General features: G+C 43.9%; 1 protein-coding gene across 1 annotated transcript in view; it reads left to right on the top strand.

The window, feature by feature from the left end:
- Positions 1-8,287, top strand: part of LOC143281245 (uncharacterized) — an 11,859-nt gene extending 3,572 nt beyond the window's left edge. Inside the window, exons 3-5 of the mRNA XM_076586354.1 lie at positions 650-716; positions 2,303-2,590; positions 4,591-8,287. Coding sequence (XP_076442469.1) covers positions 650-716; positions 2,303-2,590; positions 4,591-4,703 — 468 coding nt within the window. The 3' untranslated portion in view covers positions 4,704-8,287. The remainder of the gene's footprint in view (positions 1-649; positions 717-2,302; positions 2,591-4,590) is intronic.
- The last annotated feature ends 2,546 nt before the right edge of the window (positions 8,288-10,833 follow it).

Raw genomic sequence — 10,833 nt, forward strand, 5'->3', positions numbered from 1 at the left:
GAAAAGAATGATCTCAAGATTTCCTCTGGGGAGAGAGAAAGGGGGGTTGGGTGGGGGAGGGGGGGGGGGCGGCGAGGGGGCGGGGAGAGCGGGAGGGATGATGAGGGGTGGGGTGGGGGGCCGCAACCATTTACCAGTTTAGTTTTCATTGTATTCACGCTGCGGCGTGTTAACCTGCAGACGTATAAAGGCTGCAAGGGCCCAGTTCCTGTAAAGCCCGCCCATGTTTGGAGCTCAGTGGTACTGGGGACACGTGGGAATCGACCTTTTTTCAACACGTGATTCCTTGACGTCCCAGTGTTGCCGGGTCCTAGCGCTGGGCCCCACTGAAGCCCCGAGGTCTTAGGGTTCGTGACCAGCAGCACCCGGTGTCATCAGGCTTTTTGGGCCCTGTCAGTACTGTGCACTTTTGGAATCGGGACATAATGGAAGTGGGCCGTACTGGGATTGGGCCGTATAGGTGATTTGGGGCATTGTACTTGTAACTGGGTTATAATGAAACGTGTGTGTGTGTGTGTGTGTGTGTGTGTGTGTGTGTGTGTGTGTGTGTGTGTGTGTGTGTGTGTGTGTGTGCGCGTGTGTGTACGTGTGTGTGTGTACGTGTGTGTGTACGTGTGTGTGTGTGTGTGTGTGTGTGTGTGTATTTCAGGTCCAGGCCCTGCTGGCAATAGTTCTGTTCGTGTACGTCGTGTGGAGAACGTACCATGATCCCACACGTAAGTGGTCGAGTGGAACTACGCGTTTCGATTTCAAGCTTACGCCACACACACACAGCTTTCTTTCAGCTGCGAGCAGTCCAGTTACCCCTCCCCCTTCCCTTCCCCACACTATCCATCCACACAACAACCAACCCACTCACCCAGCCACACACCACCACCATCCTACTCGCCCCCACAACCCTACTTCCCACTCTCCCCGCCCCCCGCGCCCACCCACCCCACCACCACCCCCTGTCACACACATCTACCCATCTAAATGCGCAATGGTAAACTCATTCTTCACCAAACTTTCTCTCACTCCATATTTCCTGTAACTCCCTGCCCTCACCTCGTTTCCGTTAATCACACTCCCTGAAGTACGAACTTAACTCTCTCCATACGAACGGCGAAAGATACGACGTTAACAGCGTTTCACCCCAGTTACCATCATCAAAATATTGCAAGCGGAAGACTCTTATACTGAAGAGGTGAATATTGACAAAGATACCACAATTCTGACAACGGAAGCTAAAGGTTGGGTCATTGAGACACCCACTGGCCATCCGAGGGGTCTGTGTAGAGGAGAAGACAGGACTGGCCGTACTGAGCGAGTTAAGGCTTGAAACGTTGACACTGTGTTACCAAAGTGAGTCTTATTTCACAACCCATAGTTGTTGTTGATGTTTTTTTGTTGTTTTTGTTGTTGTTGTTGTTGTAGACTTTCCCCACATGTGAGTTTTAAAGTGAAAAGGGTTCTTTTCGAGGTCTGTTTCGGTATGTTGTGCTGCGTTCTTAGGAAAAGCACTCCACTCAGATAGTTGCTCACTCCACCCAGGTGTGGATAGGTACCTGACTTCGGTTGGGGTAGGGGGGGGCTGAAACTTCGGGAAAAGCGGATTTGGGACCTGCTTTCCTTTGCCGAGCCTTGGACACAGTGGGCACGAACGAGAAGAAGAAGAAGGAGCAGACGACGACGATGAAGAAGAAAAAGCAAACGACGACGACGACGACGACGACGACGAAGAAGAAGAATACGAAGACGACGACGATGAAGAAGAAGAATACGAAGACGACGACGAAGAAGAAGAAGAATACGAAGACGACGACGAAGAAGAAGAAGAAGAAGAATAATACGAAGACGACGACGAAGAAGAAGAAGAATACGAAGACGACAACAAAGAAGAAGAAAAAGCAAACGACGACGACGACGACGACGACGACGAAGAAGAAGAATACGAAGACGACGACGATGAAGAAGAAAAAGCAAACGACGACGACGTCGAAGAAGAAGAAGAAGAGGACGAAGAAGCAGAGGACGACGACGACGATGATGATGATGAAGAGGAAGAAGGAGAAGACGACGACGAAGATGAAGAAGACGAAGAAGAAAAACAAGAAGAACAAGAAGAAGACACAGTGATGGCCTCTGATGGCCGTAAAATGCTAAGGAACCTGTTATGTGCTTTTTTTTTGTTGTTTTGGTTTGGTTTTTTTTTTTTCCTTTTCTGTTTGTATTTCGTTATTTAAAACCTTTGCAGTTGAACAGATGGAGCAGTCATGTTTCGTTTCGCCTCACCTCGTCTTATACCGCTTCGTTCCAACAGTGGTTCGTCGCTGGTGGCCCTGGCTGTGCGGGGTCTGTTCCGTCCTGCTGACACCCTTGTTGATGGGATGGCTGGGCTTCACGGCCCAAGGCATCCAGCCCAAGTCCCTGGCCGCCGAGCTGCAGTCCCTGGCCACGGGAGTCCCCTGGCTGGCCCAGGTGGTGTCTGCCCTCCAGTCCATCAGCACGAAAGGCATGGGGCTGAAAACCGCCGGGGTCATCTTCGCCATGGGGGGCGCCTTTGGTCGGCTGGGGCTGCCCCCTGCGGTTGAGCAGCTGCGAGTTCTGAGTGAGTTGTTTTGCGGTTGGGTTTTTTTTTGTGTATGTGCGTGTGTGTGTGTGTGTGTGTGTGTGTGTGTGTGTGTGTGTGTGTGTGTGTGTTGTGTTGTGTTGAGTTGTGTTGTGTGTGTGTGTGTGTGTGTGTGTTGTGTTGTGTTGAGTGTGTGTGTGTGTGTGTGTGTGTGTGTGTGTGTGTGTGTGTGTGTGTGTGTGTTAGTGACAGGTTGAACTAACGCTTTAACCACTTCAAACGCGCGCCCACAGTGAAACAGGGCCCAATTCCTTGAGTGAGCAGGGGCAGGCAGACTGCAGTGACCCGCGACCGTGCGATTGAAAACGTATCATGCACCAGCGTCTTAACCCTTTCACCGCCAAGCTCGCATTTATGCACAAGCGTAGTAGAGGACCCATGTCACTGAAAGGTGACCATTCATTGGTCTGTTATCCATGAACCTACTGCTCGTAATGTTCGGTAGTAGGATAGGTCATATTTTCTATACATCGCAGGGGGAATCCCCAGCTGTTCTTAGTCACTGTCTTTTCTGTGTTCATACCACAAGGGAATCTTGTACTCTAAACTGACTGGCGGTGAAAGGGTTAACCAATCAAACCCACGGTCACAAATTTACTATGTGTGTCAAATGACGTAGAAAAGGTCGAGTGTGAATTAGACATACTAAGTTCGGGAATTTGTGTGTGTGTGTGTGTGTGTGTGTGTGTGTGTGTGTGTGTGTGTGTGTGTGTGTGTGTGTGTGTGTGTGTGTGTGTGTGTGTGTGCGCGCGCGCTTGCTTGCTTAGAGTTGACTTCATCAAGATTTTGCGCCTTATGAATATTATTATTATTAGTAGTAGTAGTATTTTTATGTATTTATCTTTTTTTCCCCTCGAGGCCTGACTAAGCGCGTTGGGTTACGCTGCTGGTCAGGCATCTGCATGGCAGATGTGGTGTAGCGTATATGGATTTGACCGAACGCAGTGACGCCTCCTTGAGCTAATGATACTGAAAATACTGTGGAGAGCTGACACATGTTTTTACTTCTTTTTATTTTATTTTCATATTTATTTTTTTAAGAAGACCGCTCTGATTATGTCTCGAATCGTACAGTGGGTGACCGATCACCTGCTGCAAGTACTATCGTAGGGGGAAGTGAAAACAGTGCGTTGCCCACTGCGTAAAATGCCTAGTGGTTAAAGCGTTGGACTTTCAACCCGAGGGACCCGGGTTCGAATCTCGGTAACGGCGCCTGGTGGGTAAAGGGTGGAGATTTTGTTCCCCATCTCCCAGGTCAACATATGTGCAGACCTGCTAGTGCCTGAACCCCCTTCGTGTGTATACGCAAGCAGAAGATCAAATACACACGTTCAAGATCATGTAATCCATGTAAGCGTTTGGTGGGTTATGGAAACAAGGACATACCCAACATGCACCCCCCCCCCCCCCCCAGAAAACGGAGTATGGCTGCCTACATGGCGGGATAAATAATAATAATAATAATAATAATAATAATAATAATAAAAAACAACACAACTACACACGTAAAACTTGTACATGTATGTCTGAGTGTGCACGTGTGCGTGCCTGAAATCTGATGGAATGAAGTAGGAAACGAATGATGAGCGCCCAATGACAGCCGTACGTCTGCTCTACCCAGGAAGGCAGACTGTTGTGACAAATGACCCCGAGTTTGTAAAACGCTTAGAGCTTGGTCTCCGAACGAGGATAGTCGCCATATCAGTATCCATATCATCATTTATTCATTCATTTATTCATTATCGCATGGGGGTAGTGAAAATATGTGTTGCCCACTGCTAGCGCAACGTGTATTGTCAAGGTTTTAAATCTTCTTCTTCTTCGTTCGTGGGCTGCAACTCCCATGTTCACACGTATGTACACGAGTGGGCGTTTACATGTATGACCGTTTTTACCCCGCCATGTAGGCAGCCATACTCCGTTTTGGGGGGGAAAGGTTTTTATTGATTCCTCCTTGTCTCTGTGTCCTTCTGCTTCAGTTGATGTCCGGCAGCCTGCCATAGCCCCGGACCAGAACGATGAGCAGGGCCCCAGGGGTCCAGAGGTCCAGAGACCTCAGCAGCCTGATCCCCGACACCCTCACGGCGAATAAATCTGTCAGGCAGTCCACCAGAAGAGTCTCTGATGCCGTGCAGTGTAACCTGGCTACGAGTGCTGAAGATGGTTGTAGTATTTACTTCATAGGTTTTATCATCTTCAGTGTACTTTTCTGCATTCATATGAACACACTGGATGTTTTCCATTGTCAGATAGCGGTTGATATGTTTTTTTTAAGGCATGTTTATAGTCAACTATGATGTAAGGCGCTTTTAGCAGCATTGGTGCTGGATATCGCGCCATAAAAAAAAAAGTATTATTATTATTATTCGTTACATTTCGACATTGTATAGATCTTTTCAATTTTTTTTTCAAATAACGAAGGAGTTGCTTTGTTAACTGTACTTGGTTTTCCCCCACTATTAGTAAGATGAAAAAAATATATATATACACCCACCCACATCCACCTACCTACCCACCAACACACATAGATACAAACACACCCAAATACACACGCACACACAGACACGCACACGCGCGCACGCACACGCACACACAAGTCGAAAATTAATGTAATGGAAAGCATTATGAGACTGGATACTGGATGAAAACGGGTTTCTCTCTCTTTTTTTTCCCTTTTTTTATTGTCGGTATCTCAGGGTGCGGTTATGGTTGGGGGAGGGGTGGGGGGTGGGGGGTGGGGGGTGGGGGGGGGGGGTACTATAGGGGACGTAACTTCAGCTTTTGACCACTCCATATCTTCAAAAAAAAACCACAAAAAACCCACGATCCTTACGTTCTAGTAAAGAACCAGATGAGGAGGGGTAGGATGACATGACATGAAAGGAGCTTATCAGATGCAATGAACCTACACACACACACACACACACACACACACACACACACACACACACACACACACAACAGAAAAAAGCGCTGTTAAGAGGGGTTTTTTTTTGTTTTTTTTCGGTTTCTTTCCCCTTTCTTTTCGTTGTTGATATTTTTTTCCTGGCCGTTGTTGGCGCCCTCGCAAATGTTTTACTTTAAAAAAAAACAACCCAACATATTTGGGAAAGGAAGGTTTGCGAAAATATGGGGTTAGAACGGAGCTGGTGGAACCCGGGCAGCTTTAGATATATAATGTAATATAATTTTTAAAGCGTGTTTACGAAGAGAGAGACAAATACAATATCTTTATGAACGAAGTAAAAGATAAGCAAGGCATTGACCTTAAGGATATAGACGCCAATACATCGTTAAAATCCAATAGACGTGTAAGCAAGGCGTATGCATATTCTGTTGTTGTTTACATCCACAACTCGCACTTAAAGGGGATGGGAGGAAAAGAAGCTAATCTAAAAAACCAAAACCAAAAAGACAACAACAACAACAAAAAACAAACAAACAAAAAAAATCCTACAAAAACACAACGAAAACACATTTTTGCAATTAGCTTTCCCACTTCCCGACGATTATTATAACCCACCCCGCCCAGGGCAAACATGTGGCGAATTAACAGACAGTTGAAGACAAAGGCTGAGGGAAGTGCAAGAAAGGGACCAGACAGGCAGGAGAGAGAGAGAGAGAGAGAGAGAGAGAGAGAGAGAGAGAGACAGACAGACAGACAGACAGACAGACAGATAGACAAACAAAGATGGAGAGATAGAGAAAGAGAGATAATGAGGGGGAGAGAGGGAAAGAGAGAAATACAATGAGAGAGAGAGAGAGAGAGGGGTGGGGGGTGAGAGTGACAGACAGACCGAAATCAGTCAGACAAAGAGTCATATGTGTGTGTGTGTGTGTGTGGGGGGGGGGGGGGGAAGTGTAAGAGAGAGACTCTGTGTGTGTGCGCGTGCGTGCAGGCGCGCGTGTTTAAGTGTGACGCGGCGACAACGCCGGGGAAGGATTTTCGGGTGAAATGATACAGAACGCCCCCTCCTCTTTTCTTCCCCTTCTCCCGGCGCAGTTACTGTGCTGAAAAATGATGTGGACATTAATCCAGGTAACAAGGGATGGAGATGGGGGTACCTGTGAGCATGAACATTAAAAAAGACATGCATAACAATCATGGTAATGGTATTAGGATTTTTCCTCCCAAGTAAATGTTATCATGTGCGACTTTTAAAATCTTATCGTTGTTCAATATCATCATTATTCTTTTCTTCTTCTTCTTTTTTTTTTTTTTTTTATACGAAAATGATGTTTTACTGTAGGGTTATTACTATCACGTATGTGTTGCACGGTGTTGTTGTCGAATTCGTTGAAGTGCCTTTGATATCTAACCCAGATAATAATAATCAGATTGTCGTGGTGTGTTGTTTGAGGCAGAACAACGCTTTTTGTATGCAGTCACAGAGCGATGTGTAGGGGGAGGGCTTGAAACACTGTTCTCCCTCGCTGTCATTCATTCTTTCATTCTCTCTCTCTCTCTCTTTTTTATTTTTTATAGTTTTCAGTCTTCTTTGTTTCTTCTTTCCTTGCTGTGTCTACTATCCTTCTCCTCCTAGCCCCAGTCAGTTTGTGATGGTAATTTGATACAAAATAATGCAGTTGTAATTTGTTTTTCAAAGTGCTGTCTATTTTTTTTTCTTTGTGCTTCAGTTTGTTTTTCAAGCTTTAAATTATTTCGATCAATTTCTGAAAACAGTCTCAACAGACGCCCCAAAATGTTAAAAAATTCTGCACAATGTTAAATACCAGTAGCGAACCACGACTCACAAAACTGACATGTTTCCCACGAGTGATAATAAACTCGTTCGGGAGGTGGTGTCATGTCTTAAAAATATTCTACCTGTTTTGTCGTATTTTCCACTGTACCTGGTGACAGTACAACTGTAATTAACCTAACAATAAATGACTCGTGCTCTGTACACCAGGGGCCGTATTCAAGACAAAATTCATTTTGCCTTCAGGCAAGTTATCTTTGACTGGTTGGGACCCCGGGTACAATTTACCTTGAAGGATAAGTTATTTTTGTATTCAAGACACATGCAGTTCGCTCAGACAGCTAACCCATCCTCATTTTTTTTTCTAAAAATCCTAACATCTGGCATGCTCTCAGTTTCACTTCTCATGCACCACAGCTCGGAACATTGTCGAGAGAGTTCGCAAAACACGTGCTATCCGTAAAGCACACCTGTTTTCCCTTTAAAAAAAAAAAAAAAAAAAGAAAGAAAAATGCTGCAAAAGGATCCGCCATATTTTCCCCTGCTTCGTGGGCAGGTAGTAAGGGTAAATTGCCTTCGGGTTTGTAGACAGCAGGTAGACTCTTGTGTTCATGAATACTGGATATTGCTTACCCTCGGGCAGTTTACCTTGCCTCAGGCAGATTACCCGCAGGTACACATTTACCCTCAGCGAGGATGTTCTCTTGAATATGGCCCCAGATCTGTGGCAAAAGGGGAGAATTCCATAACATAATGTGCATGGCTAAAACGTGAACACTCAGTGAACAAAAGCTTTTACATAGTATGTGTGCTGTCAGTTTTAAGCTGTCTGCGTACACATACTGAGATAAGAAATTTGCACATATTGTGTACAGTTGCAGTTAATTAAAAAAAAAGTTAATAAAATTAATTTGTGTTCAATGCCCAAACATAAAGTTTGTTGTCTTTAAATAAACGTACTCATCCATTTATCTATCCGTATTTTGTGCTTTTTTTGGTTGTTGTTGTTGTTGTTGTTGTTGTTGTTGTTTTTTTGTTTGGCATTCGATTATCATGATAATGATTCTGGCTGTGTTTCTCTTTGTAACAAGCATTGTTTTGATTTTTCGCAGAAACACACACACACACACACACACACATACATCTTCAACAACAATAACAAACCAACAAACAAAAAAAAGACTACATCGACTTTCGTCACCAGTTTAATGAAATCACAGTTTGGAGAACAATACTTAACACCTCAAGGGCCCGATACAATTGGCGGAACACGGAACACACAGTTAACTGGAACGGGTTTCATGCGAACTTCAACACAGTTCGTTCCTCAAAACTAGATGAAAGTGTGAGCTCTGGGGTGAAGTTGGTAACGACGATTATACTCTGGGGAAAAGGAACTTATCTTTCACAACGAACAACATCAGGCTATTTACAATGTATTGTATGGCAGGAATGTCCACTCTGTTGGTCTGTTTGGAGCAAGAGGCAATGAGCTTCGTCGCATGAGACGGGTCCCTCATGCAGGACCGATTAACACACAGGTTATCAAACTTCATTGGTTTTGGATGAAAGTTCAAAACGTGAATTGAATGAAGTCACGGGGTTGATTCTCCATCAAAAGACACGAATGATTGAACGGATGGATGGATTAACAGGTGGATGGATGGATAGGTGAATGGATGAGTAGGCTACATACAGAACATAACAAAACAGAAGTCGATTAAAATCTTCTCTGATTGGAACAAAGCGTAACACGCGCGCGCGCATTCCCCCTCCCCCTCACATCCACCCCCATTTATATCAGGCCATGCCCAGACACATTGAAAGATTCATCTTCAATGTGATTTGTAGCCTGCAAAGACCTATAGCCTCTTAAGTGAACAGAAAAAAAGACATATATTCATGTCCACATTACGCTTACCACTGACATCAAAATTACAACTATCAAACTGCTGCTATTGTTGTTGCCGGTTCTACTGATGTACATTTTGACCTGCTTTATGGAAGTCTGATTCCAGAATCAACTTTCTTTCCATATCTTTGATTCACAAATAAATGAATAGATAAACGAATAAATGAATGAAATATTTGTTTACCTAATCAATATATTTTCTTTCCATATCTTTGATTCACAAATAAATGAATAGATAAACGAATAAATGAATGAAATATTTATTTACCTAATCAATATATCTCTGATTCACTAATGAATAAACAAACAAGTATAAAAACAAAAGCACGCATCAGTTCGAACAAAAGTTACAACTTCCTGAATTTGGAAACAGGAAATAGTTCCCCCCTACAGATTAACAGTCTTTGTCGTATGATGTCTCACAACTAACTGCACGTCTTTCAAGGCTGTGACCATGCGACGACAGCATCATGGAACGGGCTTTCAATTCTGTTTTGTTTCTTTACACCAGCGGAGAGAAGACACTGGACGGAAACCGTGAACACCTCGTTTCACCATCGCCATGCCGAAAATCAATGTTTTAAAATTAATATGGACATAAGACAGTCTCTCCTTTCGCATCCTCCAGCATTCTGTCTTTATTTACGCCAAAACACATCGTCGTACCTTCTAGGTTCTGTGAATTCATGTTGAAATCTGTATATAATTAAACAGAGCGGCATCATGCACGCTGTAATAATGTGATAATCAAAGCCGATGATACCACCGAATTTAATCTGATAAATAGTTTAAATAACGTAATTCAATGTACATGACAGTGTCCGTTAAAAAATAGTCCTGTCAATAACCGATCCTCTCGTTAAAAGATTTACAAGTCTATGTACATGACAATGTCCATTGAGAAATAATCATGTTTCAAATTTGTCCTCTTGATAAAACAGTCGGTACTTTTGATGGGAAAAAAGAGACCAACAATGCTGGAAATCGACCTAGAGTCAACGACAGTTGGAACGAGAATCAGCGAACAGGAAAATAAAGCCTGCTTTCAAGAGAACCACCAGCGATGCAAGAGGTCACTCAAGAGAGAATCCCAGCAACACTGACACCACTTTCATGACAGGAAATAAAGCCAAAGAACAGTCAGAAAAGCAAAATGAGAAAGAAACTGAAGAATCAAACCGTAACACGGGGGTCTATGCTGATAAATTCCTAAAATAAGGGCGTTAACAACTATCGAAACTAATTCTTTTATATAATTTTTGTGTGTGTGTGCAAGCCCAAAGGAGAATAGCAAGTATCAATTACACAGCACCGCTTCTTCCAAGTTTTGGTCCACCGTAACACGGGGGTCTATGCTGATAAATTCCTAAAATAAGGACGTTAACAACTATCAAAACTAATTCTTTTATGTAATTTGTGTGTGTGTGTGTGTGTGTGTGTGTGTGTGTGTGTGTGTGTGTGTGTGTGTGTGTGCAAGCCCAAAGGAGAATAGCAAGTATCAATTACACAGCACCGCTTCTTCCAAGTTTTGGTCCACCGTAACACGGGAGTCTATGCTGATAAATTCCTAAAATAAGGGCGTTAACAACTATCGAAACTAATTCTTT

This window comes from Babylonia areolata, chromosome 4, assembly GCF_041734735.1.
Source record: "Babylonia areolata isolate BAREFJ2019XMU chromosome 4, ASM4173473v1, whole genome shotgun sequence".
In the NCBI taxonomy this organism is placed as follows: domain Eukaryota; kingdom Metazoa; phylum Mollusca; class Gastropoda; order Neogastropoda; family Buccinidae; genus Babylonia; species Babylonia areolata.